The sequence below is a fragment of the Alligator sinensis genome, unplaced genomic scaffold (genome assembly GCF_000455745.1).
Source record: "Alligator sinensis unplaced genomic scaffold, ASM45574v1 scaffold602_1, whole genome shotgun sequence".
Lineage (NCBI taxonomy): Eukaryota > Metazoa > Chordata > Crocodylia > Alligatoridae > Alligator > Alligator sinensis.
In genome coordinates this window covers 55,728-75,390 of record NW_005841976.1, presented here as the reverse complement: position 1 = coordinate 75,390, position 19,663 = coordinate 55,728, and the positions used below count along the sequence as shown (strand labels likewise).

Sequence of the window (19,663 nt, the reverse complement as noted above, 5' to 3'; positions counted from 1 at the left end):
AGAGTGACCATCACAACGCCCACCAGCTGCCCAGTGATGCTTCTGGGAGATTTCAACTGCGTCACCACCAGTAAGGAGGACACTGTTAGCAGGGGCAGCGGGACAGGCATGGACAGATCCTCCAGGCAGCTGAAGCAACTTGTCTGCGATCAGGTCCTGGTGGACACAGCCAAAGTGGCCCAGGGCCCCAGCGGACACTTCACCCGAGTGGACCCCACAGGCAGCACCAAATCCATAACTGACTTTGTCTTCCTGCTCATGGGGTGGAAGACAGAGAAGGCCCACTTTACACCCGTGTGTTTCTTGGACCACTCCCTCCTCACCCTCTGGGCCGACCTGGGGGTGGGGACAGCTGGAAAGAGGCAGAGGAGTGTGGAAGCTGAACACCAGCCTCCTGGAAGACGAGCAGACCAGGCACAGCTACGGAGAACACTACGCAGGCTGGAGGACCCTTCGGGACCTATACCAGAACCAGACCTAGTGGTGGGCCAGCATGAAAGAGAGGACCTGGGGCTTTTTCCAGCAAGCGGACAAGCGGCAAGCCCTCTTCCACCGGAAGTGGCACGAGCACCTGACCCGTAAGTTACAGGACCTGCACAGGCAGGCAGCAGCGGACGAGGATGTGAGGGAGGTCATACGGGAGGTGAAGGCCCAACTCGGTGCCTAATACCGGGAGGAGGCCAGGAAAAAGTTCTTCCAGGCCAGGGCTCCCTGGGTGGAGGAGGGGGAGGAGTGGTCTGCTTTTTTCTCCAGGCTGAAGAGCAAGGAGGAGGTCAGGATGTGCCTGAAAGACAGAGGGGGAGTGAAGCACCGGTCGAAGGACGGCATGCTGGCCGCAGTGGCTGCCTTCTACCGGGAACTCTATGCTGAGAAGTCGGTGGACCCTGAGGCCACGCAGCTGTGCCTTCGAAGCCTCACCTGGACCCTCAGGGAGGATGAACAGCAGTAGCTGGAAGAGGACTGGATGCCAGAGGAGCTTGAGAGGAGCCTCTGGAGTTTCAAGTATGGCAAGACTCCTGGGTCGAATGGCCTGCCCAAGAAATTTTACCTGACCTTCTGGGACCTGGTGGGCCCAGACCTGCTGGAGCTCTTTCAAGAGCGCCTGCAGGAGGGCTGGCTGGAAGCGCAGATGGAGCAGGGCCTCATGATCCTCCTATACAAAAAGGGACCGAGGGAGGAGCTGAAGAACTGGAGGCCGATCACCCTCCTGAACTTGGACTATAAGCTGCTGGCCAAAGTCTTGGCTGAGCAATTTAAATCCATCCTAGGTGCAGTCATCCTAGGTGCAACTGAGAGAGACGCTCCAACTGGAGAGGGAGAGGAGGCAGAGCATCGCCGTCCTAAACCTGGACCTGAAGAAGGCCTACGATAGTGTCCCATCAGTTCCTGTTCCAGATGCTGGAGCAGATGGGAGTCTCCTCGACTTTTGTCAGATGGATCAGGACCCTCTACACAGAAGTGAGCCACAAAGTGCAGATCAACAGTTTCCCGAGTGCCCGGAGTTGGGAGTCCGGCAGGGCTGCCCACTCTCCCCAATCCTGTTTATCTGCACCATCGAGCCCCTGGCCCACCACCTGAGGCAGGACCCAGGGATCCACAGAGTCCACATCCTGGGCAGCAGCAACCAAGAGGCAAAGGTCCTAGCCTGCATGGATGATTTAAACATCCTTTGCTGAAACAGGGGGTCAGTAGAGAAAACCCTGGTACACATACAGGTTTTGGGGGGGCAAGCTCAATGTGAGCAAGGGCACCTGCCTGGCCATGGGTGAGCTCAGAGACCTGGAGTCCCTGGGGGTCTCTGTTCCCCGTGAGGGAGTCAGGATCATCAGGATGGATTTTGACCCTGAGCTGTGTGGCAGGACAGCATGGGAGAAGAGAGAGACAAACGTAAAGCAGAGACTTGGGCTGTGGTGCATGCGTCCCCTCTCCACGGGGGGGATGCATCGCGCTCTTGAAGGCAGTGTTCCCTTCCGAGCGTGTCACCCACAGGATCCAGAGGGCCGTGTGCATCTTCTTCTGGGGCTCTAGATGGGAAAAGGTCACCCGGAAAACCTTGTACAAGGACAAGAGGGCCAGGGGCAGGGGCATGCCAGATATCCTCCTGTTGCTATGGGCCAAGTATACAAACCTGATCTGCAAGATGGTGATGGACACAGAATCCAAAACCGCTTGCCTCATGAGATACTTTGCAGGGCACATCCCGAGACACTGGGGAGTATTCACCCTGACCAACCATAGACCGTGGATCCTGGGCACACTGTGGTTCTACGAGACCCTGAACCAGTGCCGCAGTGTGTACGGCCTGCAGCACGCAGGCCCAGCGACCATAAAAAAACCACAGGAAGATCCAGGAGATGGTGAGACTAAGGGACACCACATCACCCGTGGACCTGCTCCTGGTGACACGTACCAGGCCGTGTGGGAGTGCATCCACCACAAGGATCTGCTCAAAGATCACAAGGACCGGAACTGGCTCATAGCCCACCGAGCTCTACCGGTGAGGGCCCGGAGACATAGAGAGGGGCAGTTGGGGAGACCCAGCTGCCCATGACCCAACTGCCACGGGGCCACCAACATAATTGACCACCTCCTCTGGCTTTGCACCTGTACCAAGGAGGTATGGAGAAGGGTGAAGCAGCTTTGCAAAGTAGTGACCAGAGTCAGCCAGCTAACCAGAGAAGCAGTGCTGTACAGGCACCTTACCAAACACTAGGGGAGCCTGTCACCCCATTTCGACCAGTTTGCGTCCTGTGTCAGGAGTGCCACGTAGAAGGCCAGGAACCTCCTGTTGTACAGGCAAATGGACAGAGAGGTAGTGGACTGCATGAAAATGGCTCTGAGTGAGCTCTGGACCTATTACCAGAAATCGGTAGTGAAGGATGGAGAGAATGCAGCCAAAGTCACCTGGCACAGAGACATGTGGCACAGGATAATCCAACATCCCATGAGCAAAGAGGGGACCACAGACCATGGATCATGGCCTCACCACGGTTCTACGAGATCCTAAACCAGTTCTGCAGTTTGTACGGCCTGAAGAGCACAGACCCTGTGACCATGAGCAATCACAAGAAGATCCAGGAGCCAGGGAGGCTGAGGGACATCATGTGACGCTTGCCAGACCATGTGGAAGCACATCAACCACAAGGACCTACGCAAAGATCACAGGGACCTGAACTGGCTGATAGCTCACCAAGCCCTGACAGTGAGGGTCGGGAGGTATAGAGAGAGACAGCTGGAGAGACCTAGCTGCCTGTGACCCAACTGCCACGGAGCCACCAAGCCAATCGACCACTTCCTCTGGCTCTGTACCTGTGCCAAGGAGGTATGGAACAGGGTGAAGTAGCTCTGTGAAGCAGTATCCTGTGTCAGCCAGCTGACCAGAGAAGCAGCACTGTACAGGCACCTCAGCAAGCACCAGGACAGCCCGTCAGCCATTTCAACCAGTTGGCATCCTGTGTCAGGAGTGCCCTGTGGAAAGCCAGGAAGCTCCTGCTGTAGTCACATGGATGTAAAGGTGGTAGACTGCATGAAAATGGCTCTGAGAGAACTCCAGACCTACTACCAGAAATCAGTAGTAGAAGATGGAGAGGATGTGGCCAAAGCCACCTGGCACGGAGACACTTGGCACAGGATCCTCCAACTCCCCCCTAGCAGGGAAGTGTGCTGTGACAGTGAGGAAGAGGAAGAGACAAACGGAACTGAGGATAGCAACAGTGACAGCAGCAGCAAGTCCTCCAGCCAGACCTGGAGCAACAGTGACAAGGACAATAGGTGAACTGAGTCTATGACCCTGCAAGCAGGGTGGGAATGAAGGGAATGGGTTGCCTGGTCCAGCATTTCTGTGTGTGGCATGTGGGCATGGATACTGTAACCATTTCAGGTGACCAGAGGGCCTTTGTATGGGTTCAGATATTGTAACGGGTTATGGTTTTTTCTCTGTGGTATGATATATATCTATCATACCACATATATATATATGTTTTGTTTTCCCCCCCCAGCCCATCAGGGCAGTTTTCCTAGTTGCATCTGGGGGTAACCACGTTTCTGGCATGGGGTAGTACCCACGGAGGTAAGGTAAACCTCCCATTTGCTGCTCGAGTGGTAAGAACTTGGCTTTATGCCCATTTTATAGAAATGAGGGACTCCTCCCTAGCTTTCTTCTGTGGCCTTAGGGCTGAGGGCAAGTGAAACTTGGGGGCATCCAAACCCCACATCTCTGGGCTTTGGCCTGCATATAGGATGCCTGCCAAAATATTTGGAAACATCTGAAGCCCCAGCTGGGATTCATAGATTCATAGATGTTAGGGTCGGAAGGGACCTCAATAGAGAACGTTTGCCACTGGTAGGGCCACTTATGGTTCTTGACTGACTCACGGATTTGGAACTGATTTGGATTGGAACATGAACAATTTTTTTTTTTTTGTAATGAAAAGATCCTTCCCCCTAGCTTGTTCCTGCAGCCATACAGCTGAGGGCAAGTAAAACTTGGAGGTATCTGAACCCTAAGCCTCCAGGTTTGGGCCCGCATGTAGGATGCCTGCCAAATGACTTGGAAACATCTGAAGCCCCACATGGGCGTGGAGGACGTTTGCTGATAGTAGAGCCATTTATGCTTCTTGACAGACTCACAGTCAAGTATTTGGAATTGATTTGGCTGATTTGGCTTGGAACACAAATAACTGTCATAAAAAAAAAAGAAAAAAAGAAAAAAGAAAAAGCTAAAGGATCCCCACCAGGGACCTCCCAATCTTTTTTGCCCAGGGTCCCAAAACATCTCTGAACAAGGACAATATATCTGCTGAGCATCACCTGTACCTCTGAGATGTCCTACTGTGGGGTCCCCAACTAGCAATAAGGTGGCCTTCCTTTTCCTAGTTTTTGGAAGCTGGCAAGATCGTAGCATATTATAATAAACCTACAATAACAATTAGACTTCCTGAAGCAACACTGCCTTGTAGTCTACATCCGTAGTCCTCAATCTTTTGGTCCTGCAGCCTGATGAGTTGCACGGGGATGGTCCACATGTTTTCGCATGTGGTACACAAATACAATTTACTCCTTGGTCTTGAAGGTAAAACTATGCATCCACTACACCTGGGAAGTTCCCTAGAACTGTTTTGCATATCACTGTAATATAACAACAAACAACAATGCTATCTTTTGAGAGTAAAGTAGGCCCCATAATCTGGATATGGAATAATATGTAGAGCCTATTGAAGAGATTATATGGTTTCTGTTTCAACATATTTAACAGTGCATTGCTGATTTTGTGCAAGAAAAATCCACTATCTTATTGTAATATTTAGCTGAAATTCCTTTATTTTTCTAATACTGTCTGTCTGTGTGCAAAGTAAGTATACACCACAGTTGAACTGTGACACTGTTGAAATTTAAGACAGACAATCACAGGCCAATGAAGCTGCAAGCACTTACACAAGAATTTGGTTCAGTCTAGAAAGCAAATGGATCACTTTTTCCAAGTACCTTTTAGGGAAAACAAATTTATTTTGTATAGCATCTCAGCTTTGCATTCTGTGAATAGCATACACAAAATATACAGGCAAGTAAGGAAGTACAGGCAACCCCCACTTAGCGCTCTTAATTGGTTCCTGAAAAACCAAGCATTAAGCGAAACCAAAAGTATTTGATGTCCCAAGATGGCAACCACAATTGTTTCTAATGACCCAACATGGCAACTGTAAGCATTATAACAAAACTCGCTGAGCGCCAAGTGAAATCAGGTATCAATTTAGAATGAGTGTTATAGCGAAATAGCACCAAGTGAAATAGCGTTAAGTGAGGGTTGCCTGTAATGCTGAAAATAAAAAACTGTTTTACTCACTTGTTTCACATTTTCTGCCAAAAACACTATATATACACTGCAAAATCCCAGTTGTGTTATCACAAGAAAAAAGTCAACAATATGCCTGGAAGGGAAAAAAAAATTCCAATAAAATTAAGATGTTGCCAATTAAGCCATTTCCTATGATAAAACTGGTGCACTATTTTATACTAAGGGCATGTCTACACTTTGACTAAATATACTTGACAGCACTGCCATGAAAACATGCCCCTCGCACTCCATTTTCCCCAAATGCCAAAGAAAAAAAAGGAATATAGCCACTGTCAGAGCAGCACAAAGCACAGAATCATAGATTCACAGAAAACTAGAATTTTCTCGTAATCCACCACCTACATCTTCCTGCCCCTTTCCAAAAAGACCTTCACTAGCAAACTCCCCTGTAAGCTGGTCTGTTTGGAACTTTGGTCCCAAAAATCTCCCTTTTCTTTGCTTCCTTTCACCAAGCATACAGTGAAGGAAGGTGAGGGAGTTTCCAGGCAAATTCTCTAGCAAACGCCCCCTCACTCAGGACTCTAGTTAAGAAAGGATCTTAAATATTGGTGTAAATGCTGAGATTTACATTCATAGAATCACAGAAAATTAGGGCTGGAAGGGACCTCAGGAGGTCATCTAGTCCACCCCCCTGCTCAAAGCAGGCCCAGCCTCAGCTAGAACATCCCAGCCAGGGCTTTGTCAAGCTGGGCCTTCAAAATCTCCAAGGATGGAGATTCCACCATATCTCTAGGTAACTTGTTCTACTGCTTCACCACCCTCCTAGTGAGAAAGTTTTTCCCAATATCTAACCTAAACCTCCCTTGCTCCAACTTGAGACCATTGCTCTTTGTTCTGTCATCTGCCACCACTGAAAACAGTCCAGCTCCATCCTCTTTGGAACCCCACTTTAGGTAGTTCAAGGCTGCTATTAAATCCCTGCTCAGTCTTCTCTTCTCCCAACTAAATAAGTCCAGGTCCCTCAGCCTCTCCTCAGAAGTCATTTGTCCTAGGCCCTGAAACATTTTCATTGCTCTCCACTGGATTCTCTCCAACTAATCCACATCCTTTCTGTAGTGGGGGGCTCAAAACTGGATGCAGTACACCAGATGTGGCCTCACCGGTGCAGAACAAAGAGGAATTATTACTTCCCTCGGTCTGCTAGCACCACTCCTACCAATGCAGCCTTGGCTGCCTTGGCAACAAGGCCACACTGCTGACTCATATCCAGTTTATTGTCCACAGTAACCCCAAGACCTTTTCTGCAGAGCTGCTGCTTAATCAGTCACTCCCCAAGCTGTAGCAGTGCATGGGATTGTTCTGTCCCAAGTGCAGGACTTTGTACTTGTTCTCATTGAAACTCATGAGATTTCTTTTGGTCCAATCTTCAAATTCGTCTAGGTCATTCTGGTGACATAGGTCCAATCCTAGCCCTACCTCCAGTGTATCTACTACACCCCCCCCAACTTAGTGTCGTCAGCAAACTTGCTGAGTATGCACTCCATCCCATCTTCCAGATCATTAATAAAAATACTGAACAAAACCTGACCCAGGACCAACACCTGCAGCACTCCACTTGATACCAGATGCCAGCTAGACATTGAGCCATTGATCACTAACTACTACTAGCCTGACAATCCAGTCAGCTTTCCATCTACCTTACAGTCCATTCATCAAACCCATACTTCCTCAGGTTGCTTGCAAGAATACGGCGGGAGCCAGTATCAAAAGCCTTGCTAAAGTCAAGGTATATTATGTCCACTGCTTTCCCTGCATCCATAGAGCCAGTTATCTCATCACAGAAGTCAAATCAGGTTGGCCAGGCATGACTTGTCCTTGGTGAATCCATAATGACTATTCCTAATCACCTTCTCCTCTAAATGCTTAGAAATGGATTCTTTGAGGACCTACTCCATGATTTTTCCAGGGACTGAGGTGAGATGACTGGCTCTTCTGGTGAGGCTCGCTTTCTTAAAGATGGGAACTATATTTGCCATTTTCCAATTGTCCAGGACCTCCCTCAATCACCATGAGTATTCAAAGATAATGGCCAGTGGCTCTGCAATCACATCAGCCAACTCTCTCAGCACCCTCAGATACACTTAGCTACTTGCACTTAATACAGGGGTGGGACAAATATGGCCCACGGGCTGAATCTGGCCCACGAGGCCATTCTATCCAGCCCATGGGGCCCCTAAAAAACTTAGAAAATTTATGTTTATCTGCCCTTCATTCCCATCAAAAATAACAGAAGCCAGGGGCAGTAGGACCTGGGGGAAGCCCTGGCGGACTCCTGCAACAGCAGGGACTGCCCGGCCCTGCCCCGCAAGCCGGAAGGCTTCTGGCCTGGGACCACGTGGCTGCCCTGGTGCTGGAAACTCAGGTAAGGAACAGGCGGGGTGGGGTAGGGAAGGACCCCAGGCAGGGAAAAAGAGCCCAGTGAAAAGTGGCTCGGGGAAAAGCTGAGCGCAAGGAAAAGCAGCACCTCCCCCACCCCATTGCCAGCGCTCCCTGTGCAGGCACCAGTCCCACATGGGCTGCAAGTGGCTGCAGTGTGGGGTGCCAGCCACAGGGCAGGGGAGGGGCCGCTTTTCCCATGCTCAGCACCAGCTTACAACCCACCCCTGCTACCAGCCTGGGCCCTGCGCTAGCTCCAGGCTCACCCGTCAGGGCTGCATGCAGTGGCAGCAGCTGCGGCCCACCCCCCACTTGCCGCACCAGGCAGTGTTTGCCACCGCTGCATCTGTGCTGCCCAGCACGCAAGCTCCAAGCGGGCAGCAGCAGCAAACACTGCCTGGCACAGGGGACCACTTTCCTACATGCCGAGCAGCTGCTGCTACCACGCGCAACCAGCGCAAGGACCAGGCTGGCAGTGAGGGCAGATTACAAGTTGGTGCTGAGTGCGGGGAAAAGTGGCCCCTCCCCCACCCCATGCCCGGCGCCCCACGCTGCAGCTGCTTGCAGCCTGCATGGGTCTGCCTGTGCCTGCTCAGGACAGCTGCACGTGGGCTGTGAGCACCTGCAGCAGGGACCACTGGGCACAGGGCAGGGGAAGGGGTGGTCCACACAGCTCCAGCTTCTTCTCTGCCGGTGAGCAGGGGTCGGGGCTCCGCGCTCCCCCCCGCCTGTACCATGGGGCTGGGGGGCACTGGGAGTGAGCAGGCAGGGAGTCAGTGGGAGCACGGAACCCACACTGGTGTGTCCTGGGGCCAGTGCCAGCAGGGCCCAGAGCAGGGCGGCAGGGGTATGGAGTCCCAGCTGGCAGGGGCTCTATGGACCCGGGCCAGCTCCCCACTCTTCCTACTGGTACAACCCAGCCCAACCCAGCTCCACAGACCCCTGCTAGCACCCTGCTCTGGCCCTGGGACATTGGTCTGAAGATGCTGGGACGTTATCACCTGTCAAGGGGCGGGGCTAGCCATGGGGCCCTCAACAGTTTGCCAAAACTGGGTAAGCAGCCCTCTGTCCAAAATAATTGCCTGCCCCTGACTTAATATATGTGGGTTGGCTACTTTTATAAAAAGAAAAGGCTTACCTTATGACTCCATTTTAAAAAGGGAGGTGGCAAAAGTAGCAGCAAACTGACCTGCAAACTACCTGCAAATTGCCCTTTTTGCTGCTCTTTTCCTCACTTCCTAGAGTCTTCTTCTATACCCTGCTTGGACTGTCTCCACCCCCTTGTTAGGGCTTTTGTCAGACTCAGGCAGTAATCACCCACCAATCACTCAACTTGCAGCACTCCCAGCTGCTCAAAGCACACACCCAAAACACATACAGCCCACCAAACAAATACTCAGCAAGGCAAACACACAGACAGCCCTGGCTCACTTACCTTTCTGGAGGAGGATCTGGTGCCTGGCTCTTCCTCTTCCCCCTCTTGCTTTTAGTGAACTGTTTGCAAACTGCCCTGTTTGCTGCCCCTATTCGCTCACCTGGTGCCACTCTAATAAGCATGACCAAGACTAAGAGCAGCTCTGGGAACACACCAAAAAGGTGGTGTATTATTTTTCCACTATCTGACACACAGATTGGGGCATGTTTTCAGAGCAGTGTTTCCTAGCATGGTCCAACACCTTGTAAACATTTCTAAAGGTGAAAGCAATTATTTTGAATACCAAATGGAACTCAGGAACACTGCAGTGTGGGCTCCTCTTCAAAAAGGATGAGACAAATTATTTCTTTAGCTGACACCAAGTAAATACTGAAGTGATGAGTTTCTTAGAAATGCATAAACTGAGTATTTCATTCTACAATTCCATATAATGAAAAGCAGTTTTCCTAAAGAATGGTAGGTAGAGTACAATACTTATCTATATTCAAATGTTCATTTAATATATGCTTCAATGTTTTAGAATAGCACTGGTATTAAGAGTAATGAAACCAGAAGATGAAATGCCTTAAGCAGTCTAAAGTTAGAGAAGGTTTCAACAGCACAAGATAAGAACACTTTTCTTCAGTTCCTACCAAATGGTAGATTACAATATGATCCTGTTTCAGTCACAAGGGCCAAGTACAGACATTATACTTTTACCAGTATAAGTGATTGGAAATTACTGTAATACTGTAAAAATCTGTTCTGTATACCTGTAACAGAACAGATTTTTGTCACACCGCGACTGGCTTAAAAATGGCGGGAACCCAGTCTAAGATCTGCACCGCCCTCACCCCCAAAAGGGAAAACACGTGTTCTGTTTGCTACCAATCTAAACTGCACTGCTTACAGAAAACCATATAACTTAGATCAATTCCTCCTCAAGCTTTTTGAATGTCTGTACCTAACCAAGAATCCACACAGTGAATCTCTGAAAGTTTGGGGATTTTCAAGACTGTGGGGGGGTATGCCTTCCTCTGTAGCAAAGGGCATGGCCCTCTTCCTTTTATCTCACAAGCATTTTTTAACAACTTTGCAACAGCAGGACATTTTGCTGCCATGGTCACTGCTTTACCTGTGAAAGGCTAGAGTGTTATGTTCTGTGGTTTTGTCAGGATTGATTCTGCAGTTTTGCTAACAGGTTAGACAATGGATTTATATAAGATGGTTTGGATATGGATGATCTTGCTTTAGGCAGGGGGTTGGACTAGATGATCTCCAGAGGTGCCTTCCAGCCCTCCTTCTCCGATTCTCCCCCTCTAACTGTCGTTCAAGTTATTTTGCAAGGCCTATATTATAGGCTGCTTTGGCAGCCTGAAGAAGTGTTTTAATGGAAGTCAATTTAAAGAATTGTGTGTGCAATAGGACTCTATTTTGCAGAAGAAAATGTTGTGCCGTACAGCTTCTCTAGAATTTAGAATGGTAATGTGTACATTACAATGTACAAAGAGTTACAGGGCTTTCATTCTATTACCATATATGAAGTTCCTCCAAATTGAATTACACTGCGTTCCTATAAAGTAATCACCAGAGATCTGAAAAGATGAATTTGCTTTATTTGAATAATAATAGCCAAGATACACTGTACAACATATTGTATCCTGGAAAAAATGGGCAAATCATATCCAGTGTTAAAAAAGAAGAAAATTCTTATAAATCATTATTAAAATTAGAATTTATTTTGAAACTATCTCCAAGATTTTGGATATTATTATTGTGAAGTGATCACAACTATTGCATAGGGTTTACACAGCCATAAAACAAACTATTAAATATTTTTTCTCTTTGAGAAAGTCAAAAGACAGACAAGCTGTTAACACTTTCATTTTACTATTGTTCTTTCAGTGTTCTTATCTGTTTAATTTCATTATTGTGAAAAAAAAATAAAGATTACTCTGCAACGTGCATTTTATATTCAAATAAGAAAATGAATTAGCTGTGAGACTTCTACTTTTCAACCCTCCCACATTATTATGACTGTAAGGCCTTTAGGCCAGGGGCCATATTTTGTCCTGCATTTACAGAGCACAGTGGAGTCCTGGTCAAGAACTAAGCACTACAGTACTAGAGAGCAATAGCACAGTGTAAAAACATTTCTAACACAGAGATCACATGTCTTAATGCACGCATTAGGTAGAAAGGCAACCCCATAACTTTTCCAAGTTTACTTTTAATGTCATTTATTTACTTTTAAAGTAATTTAATTTCACTACTTTCAATGTTATTTATTACTTTAAATGCTACAACAAGCTTACCTTCCCCAAGAAGCTCGTTTCTGAAGGATGTTCAGGGGCCCTATTTCCATGGCAAAGCTAACTGTGTCACTATACCCTAGTGAGGTCTTTTTCAACCTGAAATGACAGAATGGAGAGGCGTTGCAATAATACACCAAAGCTAATCTCTTATGCCATACCTTGACAAGTTTAGCGGACCCACAAGATCACAATGAAAATGTCTGTATCATACAGTAGGCAGGGGTGGCAAGGCACATTCATCTGAAATCAGTCAAAGGTAGAAAAAGATGCCAGTTGTGTCCCCTCATCAACACAGACCCCCTTCATCACTGGACCAAGCAACAAAAATTTAACATCTGTCATTCATTCATCTACTCACCCACTGACATCATATATACCACCCTGATTAAAGTGCCCCTCTGCTGTCCAGACAGGACAATCCCTACAGAGAAGAATGAACAGACACCAACTCAGCTTCAATTCCAGAAACACAGAAAAGCCCACAGCAAACACTTGAACTTTCCTGGACATTCCATCACTGACCTCAGAGTAGTTGTTCTTAAACAAAAAAAACTCTTAAAGTCAACTTGAGTGTGCAATTGCCTGTGGCTCTCTGAACCAGCTGGTCTTGAGGGCACCTACACACATGCCAGATGCCTGCTCTGATGCATGCTAATTCACTCGTTCAACAAGCTTTAGTTAAAGCCCCTCTGCAGCCATTTTGAAGTGCAGAGATGCTGAATACACATGACACCAAAGTTGCTGGAGCATGCTAATTAGCACGCTCCAGCAAACTCAATTAATCTAGTCTGCTCCAATGCATGCTAATTAGCACACATTGGAATAGGGATCTGGCAGGTGTGAAGGTGCCTTAACACAATGATTCTCAACCTGGGTACCACCCAGGGGTGCCACCAAAGCCTGTGAAGAGTGCTGCAAAGTGTGAGGAGATAAGCAGAGAAGTGCAGCCTCAGGTTTGTCCCTACCTGGGTGATACCCCACTCCCACTGCCCAGCCCCTCTACAAGGATGTAAGTACTATGGTATATAAATGAATTTTTAAATCAGGATGCCACAATTCACAATAGTTATGGATGGGTTCCTTAAGTTCAATGAGGGGTGCCCCAAATTCAAAAAGGTTGAGGACCAATAGTCTAAGGGCTTTAACAGAAATTATTTTTGTTACCATTTATATGCAAGCTTAATAGGACAAAATGCAAACAGCCATACATTCACACTGTTTTCCCATTTAAAGAAAATGGCTGAATAGACACAAAAGTAATCCAGGACAAAAAAGCTGCTGCTTGAAACAGCACTACAGATTTAACAGGTGTGTCACTCTGACACTGCTGGTTTCCCCATAGTCCTCTGTTGTGGCAGAGGCCCCAGAAAGGAAGGGAGAGTGGCTGGCTCCCTAATAGCCGGTCAGGGTGTTCAGCCTACTTTTCCCTACTCAGTCCTCCTGATCAGATGATCAGGGGGCCTCTGCCACAGCCAGGCAACTGCCCCTGCTCAGTGTCCAGCCTGGGAGAAGGGCCCCCCAGCAGTATGGCCATAGAGGCTCTTGCCCATGCCAACAGCCAGAGGAGAAGCACTGTCTCTGTGAAAAGAGCCAGTGTTTTGGCCATGGCAACCATAGTATCATAGTGTAACGTAGTGCTTAGGGTTGGAAGGGACTTAAACAGATCATCAGGTCTGACCCCTGCCCCGGGCAGAAACAGGTGCCAGGGTCATATCACCCCAGCCAAATATCTGTCCAGCCTCCTCTTGAAGACCCCCAAGGTAGGAGAGTACTACCTCACTTGGGAGCTCATTCCAGAGCCTGGCAGCCCTAACTGTAAAGTAATGCCTCCTGATGTCCAGCCTGAACCTTCTCTCTAACAATTTGTGGACGTTATTCCTAGTAGCCACAGGTGGTGGCCAGGGGAACAGTCTCCCCCAATTTTCTCTGGTGCCACCTGGTGAGTTTGTAAACAGCCACCAGATCCCCTCTCAGCCATCTCTTGTGGAGGCTGAACAGGTTCACACCCTTTAGCCTCTCTTCGTAGGGCCTGCCCCGCTGCCCCTTGACCATGCAAGTAGCCCTCCTCTGGACCCTCTCAATGCTAGCCACTTCCCCCTTGAAGTGTGGTGCCCAGAACTGGACGCAGTACTCCAACTGCAGCCTGACCAGTGTTGCATAGAAGGGGAGGATCACCTCCATGGACCTGCTTGTGATGCATCTGTGGATGCACAACAAGGTGCAGTTAGCCTTACTGACCGCTTCCTCGCATTGGCGGCTCATGCTCATCCTGGAGTCAACAATGACTTTCTGCCACTGTGTTGACAAGAAGGGTGTTTCCCAGCCTATAGGTGTGTTGCTGGTTCCTTCTCCCTAGATGCAGCACCTTGCAATTGTCTGTGTTGAATCCCATCCTAATTCTCATCCGCCCACCTCTGTAACCTGTCTAGATCTAGCTGGATTCTGTCCCTCCCCTCCAGCGTGCCCACCTTGCCCCACAACTTGGTGTCGTCAGTGAATTTGGACAGCGTGCTTTCCATACCCACACCCAGATCACTAATAAAGTTATTGAACAGTACAGGCCCCAGGACTGAGCCCTGCAGGACTCCACTGCCCACATCCCTCCAGGTCAAAAATGACCCGTCCACCACCACTCTCTGGGTGTGACCATCTAGCCAATTTACCACCCATCTGACTGTGTAGGCATCAATGCTGCAGTCACCAAGTTTTTTTTAAGAGAATGTGGTTGGAAACCGTGTCAAAGGCCTTCTTAAAGTCCAGGAAGACAACATTCACCCCAACACCTTGGAAACAGCCCTGCTTTCTGTGCCATGGGCAATAGTTACTAGAGCTGCCCCCTACCCCACAAAGCCCCAAGGAATAGTTCTGATTCCTGTGGGGCAGAGGGTGGCTACCAGAGCTGCCAACCACCCTGAAAGAGCTTCAGGGAAAGCTTCTCTTCCCATGGGCACTCTGAGAGCTCTTCCCTTGCTAGAGTCCCTGTGGGAACAGCTATCTTACTCCTCAGGGTGTGAGATGGTGGGCAGGCTTCTCTCTCCTGCAGGCAGCTGCAGGATGAGCTTTTGAGCCCTGTTTTGTGCCCTGCTACCCAGACAGGTCCTGGGCCACCAACTTTGGATGCAAGCAAGGCCCCATCCCCCCACAAATGAGCAGGGACTGTCAGCAACTGCTGCTGCCGCAGTCCCAGTCCCAAAGCACTAGCCAGAGCAGCAAGTACAGCCCTGGTTCTCCTGCAGGGGGGGCAGGGGTAGGGAGTCTCTCCCTTGCAGCTGCCTCCAACCCATACCCTGAGAAACTGGGGACTCTCCATCATTAAAAGTTTTCAAAAAGAGGTTGGAAAGCCATTGATCTGGGATGATCTGGACACAGGTATGCCTATGTTCTACTATGGGTATTTCCCATGCTTCTGGGCTTTGCTAGTTGTCACACAGAGAAGGGAACAAATCCTGCACTCCTCCCTTCCTCCCCACCACTGCTACATGTTTTACAGGGTTTTTTTAAACCTTCCTCAGAGGCACTGGGTGTTGGCTGCAGCCAAGCCTAGGGATTTTGACTGGGGTGTGTCAATGCTCCTGCTGGGAATTAAGGTTGGATGTTCCTGGCTAGAGGGTCTTGCCCCTCCACTCAGGGTCAGATTGACCACCATATTTGAGACCAGGAAAGAATTTTACCCTATGGTCAGATTGGTATGTACTGTGAGGGTTTTTTGCCTTCCTCTGTAGTGGAGGACATGGCCCTCCTCCTCAGATCTCTTGAGCTTATATTAAAAAGCACCCTGCCACCATTTTTCAGTGTGGGGATGGTGATACACATCACTCCAGGCGCTTTAATTACAGTGATTCTTGGAGCTGCTCTACTTAAAGCACTCCCTGGCTCCACACTCCCAGAGCATGTGTATAAATGCCCTAGGATTCTAGCCCTTTCTATCTTGTGCAATCTCCTTCCATGTTGTCGCTTCTTTGCATATTCCTTCTAGATCAGGTTTTACATTATCTTCCTATCATTACCTTGGTTGACAAACTTCATAGTATTACAGAAACAACATCTGCTAGAATTCTGAGTATACATTAAAATAAAGATGAGATGCATCTCACCCCATAGGAAAGTCTGACATTTGCCTCCTCCACAGTATCATTTAAATGTATTTTTGCCTGCTTTTAAATTGTTAAAAATTGAGTTTTTCTCAATTCAAAAAGACTGACGCACCATATTAACATAAAAGAAATTTAGCAGAAATTCACATGCATGTGACATGTCTTAACATGGTCATTTAAAAAATAAATACCTTTCTCAATTATTAAACTACATGGGGGGCAGGGGAGCAATATTTTGCACTTGACATGCAATTTCCTATTTTAATCAATTCCCATATTATTTAATGTGACAGACTGCTGGATCATGTTTTCTTCTAACCAGTGCACCTGCCTGTCATTAGAGTATAAACCCTTCCTCACTTACCATTCCTATCAGAAGCAAAGAGAATAAAGATGGTAGACAGAGGACACTGGAACAACGCAGCTGTATGTTAACCCAAATCATCTCCCTGGTTTACTTAAAAGTCTTTTTCTGTATGCACTAGAAAAACTGATTTGATGGAAGGTCTTGCACCATTATACGTTTTCCTCTCTACTGTTTTACACAAGGAGTATTTAAGGCAAACCTTCTTGCAGAATGGAAATGGTCCCTGACAAGAATGAGATCCTGCAACACCCTCAGCTCTTCACTTTTTCTATTCACATTGCCAAAACGTGTGCCCTTTTTCAAAATGCTTCAGGAAAGGAACAAGAAGTGGGTCAGCTAATCTCATATACATGTCAAAAAAGCTATTGCTTATAGACCCTTCTCAAAGCACATTTCTCATCTTCTCACTGTTAATTTTTTACTCATTCTTTTCTACTTTCATCTTTTGCCCAATTTTGTAAATCTTCCTTTCATATGCTTCTCTCTTCTCCACACTCCTCTTCCTTTGTTTTGCACATATTGTCTTGCCCTCTGGGTTCAAAACAAGGCTGAACAATTGAAACAGAAGCAAGTAACACTTAATTGTAAATAAGCCCAGTTTGAACACAAGCAGTAAGCAAAGCACTCTTAAGTATTTAAAAGCAAATATTGTTCAAAGCACTGTAGAACAGAGGATGACAAACAGCTAAGCATCCCTGTATGATACCTAGAAGCTGATGTTAGTTGTTGAACATAGACCTTTGTAGCCCTTCTTTTGCTGTCAGAATCAGGACTGAAAATATTGCAACATCAAGACACTTTGCAGGCTAAAGATTAAAAATAAAAACAAACAGAGCAAATTACAATTCTATAGCAGAACAAAGAGCTCCACAATTACCTCCGACACAGACAGTGGCTGCAACGTACCAAGATGTGCATACAATGAACAGATACAACTCCTATAAATACAAGGCTGATGGGTCCAATCTGTATGGAGAGAGAAGGCAGGTCATAGGTTGTAAATATATAAAGTACTTTAAGAGAACTAGTTGTCATAGACAAGTCTCTCTATCAGCAATTTCACATTTTATTAAATAAGAGCTAGTTATGAGCAGGTTCAAAATAAACATGATGAACAAAGAAACAGTTTAAACACTAAAAGTCCCTATTCTTCCTGAAGAACTGAGTGTCAATTTTAAAGGCAACAACTGGGCAGACTTTATGGAAATGGGAGAGTCGTCCCCAGCTTGTTCCTGAGCCCATACGACTGAGGGCAAGCGAAACTCAGGGGACTCCAAACCTCAAGCCTCTGGGCATGGGCCTGTACATAGGATGCATGCCACAGGATTTGGAAGTATCTGAAGCCCCAGGCTGAAAAGCCTGGGTTGGAGGATAGCCGCTGGTAGTAGGGCCACATGAAGTTTTTGACTGATTCAAAGGATTTGGAACTGATCTGGCTAATTTGACAGGGGCATGAAAAATTTTCCTTATTAAAAAAAAAAATTGTATTAAAATGGGGCCAAGTGAAATATATTGGTGCTACAAAAAGACACAAGAGGACGATAGGAAAGAAACAGCAGACCATATATGGTGGAGAGAGGACTGGCATAGACTTTTCAGAGGTAAATTCTCTGAAAAGACAGTGGGTGAAAGCACTGGAATAGTGATGGCTGCACAGGTGTGAACTGTGTAACAGAACTAAAATAGTTTAACTGTCAAAGTATGCTTTGGTTTGCCAAGTGAACCACAGTGGTCACTTGACAGGTTGTAAGAGGTGTGAGTGTATGCAAAAAACTCCCCCCAAAAACAAAAACCTAGATATCAAAAGAAAAAAAAAAGAAAAGAAAAGAAAACCTAGGCATCCAGAGCCCCCTAATTAGCAGAGGTCCTTGGGCCCAGGCCCTGCTGGCCCATGCATTAATCCGCCTATATAGAATAGAGCCTTTTGAGCACGCTCAGAAAAAAAGTATAGGGCAAGCATAACTATGCAAGATCTAATGGAAACCACCTCTGCATAAATAGCAAAAACTGTGCTTACAAAGCTACATAAGCTCCACTTAGGTGTATAAGATGTTAACAGGATGTAAAGCCCACGGTCTGGCAAGGGACCCCAGCCCATAAAGGAGGAGGAGGACAAAATTCACCCAAACAACAACTGCCATGATTCAGAAACAATTTCTGAATCAAAGTTTTTCATACACACACACACACACACACACATATATATATATACACATACATACATACACGTGTGTGTCTCTAACGGAGAAATTAAAACTTTACACTGAACCAGTGACAAAAAGAAAAGAAACCAAGAATTCCAATTCTCAATCTTTCATCCTAACAACCAAACTCCAGAAAAGAAAAATAAGATGTCACCCTGTTTAAGTCATTATTGACAAGATAAGTAAGTGTTAGCCTGAATTTCTGTACCATCAGAAACTTTTACAAGCATCTCTTTTTCCACCTAAAGAAAAAAAAGATTCTTACCACAACGCCTGCATTTTTTATTGCAAGTGGAAGTCCTAGAAGGCCAGTTCCAATGTTTCCTTTGAGAAGATGTGTAAGTGTTTGTACAAATCTGAAGTAAAAAAAGAGAAAGAGTCACACTGGAGATACTGAACAACATCAGACTGTTGAAAAAATTTCGCTTAACAGAATGTGAAGATAACTTCATGCTTTAACAATTTCAAGATAAGTCTTGTAAAAATAAAGGCCTGACAGAGGAACAGCGAAGTTTTGAAACTATGCTGTTTTTTGCCTATTCTGTTTTAGAACCAATACCTCCCTAAGTAGTTTTCGAGCAACCATAAATATAAAAAGAGATACTTGAGAAAAAAATGTAAGATTTTTTTTCAGCATTCATATTAATTGAATATTATTTCTCAGGTCTACTGGGTTGTCCAGTATAACTGACACTGTCTTCCAAGAACTTTGATTTGTCTTTAAAAAAAAAACAAAAAAACAAAACCAAAAAAGAGTTACCATATTTCATAGTGTATAAGTCGAGGTTTGGAGCCAAAATATTTACTAGGGGTGCACTGATAGAGATTTTGGGGGCTGATACTGATAGCCAATATTTAAGGAGGTGTATCGGCCAATACCGATCCAATTTCCAATACAGCTGCCTTCAGCTGATAAGTCTGTTATGGTAGAAGGGGAGGGGGGAGGAAAGGGGCATGGGAGGCAGATCCATGCCCCCTGTGATGAGGGAGGGAGGGGGCAAGGGCAGGCACTACCCAGGCTGGGTGGGAGAGGGCTGTT

At 46.9% G+C, this 19,663-nt stretch overlaps 1 protein-coding gene across 1 annotated transcript in view; it reads right to left on the bottom strand.

Annotated features, from left to right (window-relative positions):
* Nucleotides 1–19,663, bottom strand: part of SLC36A4 (solute carrier family 36 member 4) — a 109,211-nt gene that overhangs the window by 73,202 nt on the left and 16,346 nt on the right. Inside the window, exons 3-6 of the mRNA XM_025200836.1 lie at nt 18,890–18,980; nt 17,298–17,386; nt 11,960–12,055; nt 5,843–5,927 (exon numbers count right to left, since the gene is read on the bottom strand). Of these exons, the coding sequence (XP_025056621.1) occupies nt 5,843–5,927; nt 11,960–12,055; nt 17,298–17,386; nt 18,890–18,980 (361 nt within the window). The remainder of the gene's footprint in view (nt 1–5,842; nt 5,928–11,959; nt 12,056–17,297; nt 17,387–18,889; nt 18,981–19,663) is intronic.